Here is a 4381-nt window from a genome sequence, read left to right as displayed (position 1 = left end):
AAACACATAAAACTAACTTTAGTAATAAATTACTTAACCCAATATGTATAAAATATTAAAGCAAGTAATCTACATAAGTATTATTGAGATATTTTTCATACTAAGCCTTCAGGTGCTTTTTTAAAATTATTTTTTATTTTTTTATTGAGACAGAGTCTCACTTTGTGGCCCTTGGTAGAGTGCCATGGCGTGATAGCTCATAGCAACCTCCAACTCTTGAGCTTAAGCAATTCTCTTGCCTCAGCCTCCCAAGTAGCTGGGACTATAGGTGCCTGCCACAACATCTGGCTCTTTTTTTGTAGAGAGGAGTCAGTCTCACTCTGGCTTAGACTGGTCTCAAACCTCTGAGCTCAGGGCAATCCACCCTCCTTAGCCTCCCAGAGTGCTAGGATTATAGGCATGAGCCACCATGCCAGGCCTGCTTTTTTTTTTTTGGGATATTGTCTCAGTTTGTCACCCTTGATAGAGTGCTGTGGCATTACATTTTACATTTCACAGCAACCTCAAACTCTTGGGCTCAAAGAGCTTTTCTTGCCTCAGCCTCCCATTTAGCTAGGACTACACGTGCCTACAACAATGCCCAGCTATTTTTTAGAGACAGGGTCCTGCTCTTGCTCAGGCTGGTCTTGAATTCTTGAGCTCAGGTGATCCACCTGCCTCAGCCTCCCAGATTGCTAGGAGTATAGGCAAGAGCCACCTCACCTGGCCAGAGCCTTCAAATTCTAATGTGTGTTTTGTATTTACATCACATCCCAGTTCAAGATTAGCTGCATTGTGAGTGTTCAGTAGCCACATGTTTCTAGTGGTCTCCATATTTGGAAAGTTCAAGTTTCTAGTTTTATAGATTGGTACCTAACAGTTTTTACCTCTAGAATTTTGGCTATGAAGTCTTCTTGATCTTGTTCAGGCTGTTAGAATTAAATTATTTAGGATCTTAGGATTTACCATTGGTTTGATGTTTCACATTCATTTATTGGTTTTTTGGGTTGTTCTGCACATATGTTATTCTCCTAATCTCATTTTAGGAGACTGTTAATTAGTGTTTATTAAGTATCTACCTACCTGTTCAGGCAACTACACAGGGTACCATACATACAAGTGAAACAAATCGTTTCCCTTCTAGGACGGAAGTCACTGGTTCATTAGAGATATAGTAGATTCTTTGACTTTGCAGTCCAGCTTCCTTTTGGAAATAATTTCATGATTTCTACTTCTATACTCTGTTTTTGTGTGTATGGGACTTATAACATGTGACCAGATATTTTAGTCATTTTCTTACTTTTCTGTAGAATATACTGACATTTGTTTCTCCTATCTTCTAATGGTATAGAACCATTAGCAAGATGTTTAGAAGTATTAAAAATTTATAAGGTACTTTGGTAAAGTCTTAAGGAAAAGATTAATTGCTAACTTCCTGTAAAATTTTAGTTAACCTATATTTTAAAAATACAGCTTACATTCTAGAATCTGACAAGCTTAACCCTTCCAAGCTGGTGGTAATTGAAAACATGAATTTCTTTCTTGTGGCTTATAGGAGAATGATAAATTATAAAATAACTAGAAGTTGAGAAAGGTATAAACTCCTTTTATATTTGATTACTCTCAAATTTTCATTTGTCTGAATGTGTAATGTTAAAAAAATAATTCCACTGAATTTGGTGTGATAAAGGTAATGACTTTTAAACAAAGATCCCTAAAGGTACACATTAAAATATTACAGATGAAATGGTATGATGTCTAGGATTTATTTTAAAATAATCCAGAGCAATGGGATGAGGTGAAGACAGGGGTGGGGCAACAGGTGGAGGATAGATATGAAACAAGATTGGGTGTATGTGAACATTTGTATGTGATGTGTACATTGAGTTCATTACTCTGCACTCTCTGCTTTCGTCTGTTTGAAATTTTTCATGATATAAAGTGCTTTCCAGACCATGTTGGGACCAGTACTATAATTTCTTTAGCAATTAATTTCCCTGATAATAATTATCACTGTGAGACAGTTGTCCTTGTATCAAATTACTCTGTTAAGGCCATTTCTTCATGTTCTGTCCAATAGCTTGACAGCAACATCTGCTTACTTTCCCTTTCTCTGTCCCTCTCTCTTCCCAGCTCTCTCTTTCCAGATGTGGTGAACTGTATGCAGACTGACAATCTGGAATTAAAGAAGCTTGTCTATCTCTACCTTATGAACTATGCCAAGAGTCAGCCAGACATGGCCATCATGGCTGTCAATAGCTTTGTGAAGGTAACTTTTCTCAAGGACTCAAGACTTCATTTCACAAGTGACTTTTGCTATAGTTAGTGTCTGTATTGCATGTGAGCAACCTTTGTTCTAAAGGAAGATCTTTAGGGAAGTATTGGCAATGACTAAGAAGGTTCTTTTTTTTTGTTGTTTTTGTTTTTTTTTTGAAACAGAGTCTTCCTATTCACTGTTGATAGAGTGCTGTAGCGTTACAGCTCACAGCAACCTCAAACTGGGCTCAGGCAGTGCTTCTGCCTCAGCCTTCCAAGTGGCTAGGGCCATAGGAGCCCACCGCAACGCCTGGCTATTTTTCTTTTTTTTTTTTTTTGTAGTTATTATTGTTGTTTAGCTGGCCCGGGCTGGGTTCGAACCTGCCAGTCTCAGTGTATGTGGCCGGCACCATAACCACTGTGCTACAGGCACTAAGCCAGAAGGTTCATGTTTTAAGGATTCTGTATGCCAGTGCCTGTCATCCAGGGAAATTCAAACCATATGGTGAACCTTTTTAAGGGGTTGGTACATCCTTGGTGCAGATAAGCAGAAAAAAGCCAAGTGAAACCTCACTGTGTTACCTTCTGTGGCTGACAGAGGTTGGCCATATCTTCGTAATATCAATAAGCCTGGATTATTTATCTTTGTAGAAATTATGCTTATGAATCAAAAGTAATGGAAATTGCAGGCAGTACTATTTTTATTTTATCATTTAATCAGTCTTGCAACATTTGATTAAATTTTTTTGTTATGGAAAATTTTAAACATATTCAAATAGAGGGAATAGAGGGAACTCCGAAATGTTTATCTTGCAAGTTTTGCAGTTTTTTTGGCCAGGGCTGGTTTTGAACCTGCCACCTCTGGCATATGGGGCCGGTGCCCTACTCCTTTGAGCCATAGGCACTGCCCCATCTTGCAAGTTTTAACAGTACTGACACATGGCTGTTTACTATATCCTTCCCGTGTATACTTTCCTCACTCCCACCCTTTCCTGCCAGATAATTTTTAAGCAAATCCTAAACATCATAAAATTTCATCCTTATACTTGTCAGAATAAGGTATCTTATTTAAACATAACCACAGTACCATTGTCACGTTGATAAATTGATAAATTATCAAAATTGATAATTAAAAAATTTCTTTAATGCTATTGAATATTCAGATTTTTTTCTATCATTAGATTTGATAAACATAATGGACTTGTTCCCAATAATGCTTTTTTTAACTTGTTTTTTCTGTCTCAAGCTTAGTCTACATTAAAAAATATCAGACAGCATTTCTAAAATTAGCTTCTGTTTAAAATGTTTTGGAAAATAACCAGTATGCTTTCTTTCTTTTCATGGACTTTTTGTTCTTCACCTTTGATTAGCTATATTATACAGAGTCAGGAGAGAACAGTTCATTCTACCTGTCTGGTAGGTCATAGATGGAGTATATAATTAGAAATGATTTAAGTGTATAGTTTTTGTAAGTTAGAGCTCTGCATGGGATTATGTGGTTTAAAGAAATGTTCTAATGTAAGGTAATTTAAAAGAATGTTCCTCCTCCGTGTACTGCTTGTACTGTATCATCATGTATACCTATAGTTGTTGATGATTGTTTTCTGTAGGACTGTGAAGATCCTAATCCTTTGATTCGGGCCTTGGCAGTCAGAACCATGGGATGCATCCGGGTGGACAAAATTACAGAATATCTCTGTGAGCCCCTCCGCAAGTGCTTAAAGGATGAAGATCCCTATGTTCGGAAAACAGCAGCAGTCTGTGTGGCAAAACTCCATGATATCAATGCCCAAATGGTAGAAGATCAGGGATTTCTGGATTCTCTACGGGATCTCATAGCAGATTCAAATCCAATGGTAATAAGCTTCTCCTTTTATAAAGAGAGCAGCATTTAAAGGGGATGACTTGTCAAAGCGTATTTAATGCAAACCTGGTCTTTGGGACATACCACAGGGTAGTTATGAGAAATATTAATGTCTGTGTCACACAGATTGTATGTCACACACTCTAAGTGAAAACCAAGTACTAAAATAGAAGGATATTAAAGCAAATATTTGTATTTGCTATCCCTGTATTTTCTCATAAACCAGTACTTCCATTGTTATCTTCAGGAGGTTTTACCTTAAAAAGATTTTTTTTTTTTTTT

At 37.0% G+C, this 4381-nt stretch overlaps 1 protein-coding gene across 1 annotated transcript in view; it reads left to right on the top strand.

Annotated features, from left to right (window-relative positions):
- The window catches only part of AP2B1 (adaptor related protein complex 2 beta 1 subunit), a 132686-nt gene that overhangs the window by 18658 nt on the left and 109647 nt on the right, over positions 1 to 4381 (top strand). Inside the window, exons 4-5 of the mRNA XM_012808758.1 lie at positions 2113 to 2248; positions 3846 to 4091. Coding sequence (XP_012664212.1) covers positions 2113 to 2248; positions 3846 to 4091 — 382 coding nt within the window. The remainder of the gene's footprint in view (positions 1 to 2112; positions 2249 to 3845; positions 4092 to 4381) is intronic.

This window comes from Otolemur garnettii, unplaced genomic scaffold (genome assembly GCF_000181295.1).
Source record: "Otolemur garnettii isolate 467f Iridium unplaced genomic scaffold, OtoGar3 scaffold00094, whole genome shotgun sequence".
In the NCBI taxonomy this organism is placed as follows: Eukaryota; Metazoa; Chordata; class Mammalia; order Primates; family Galagidae; genus Otolemur; species Otolemur garnettii.
This window is presented reverse-complemented; position numbering and strand designations above follow the sequence as displayed.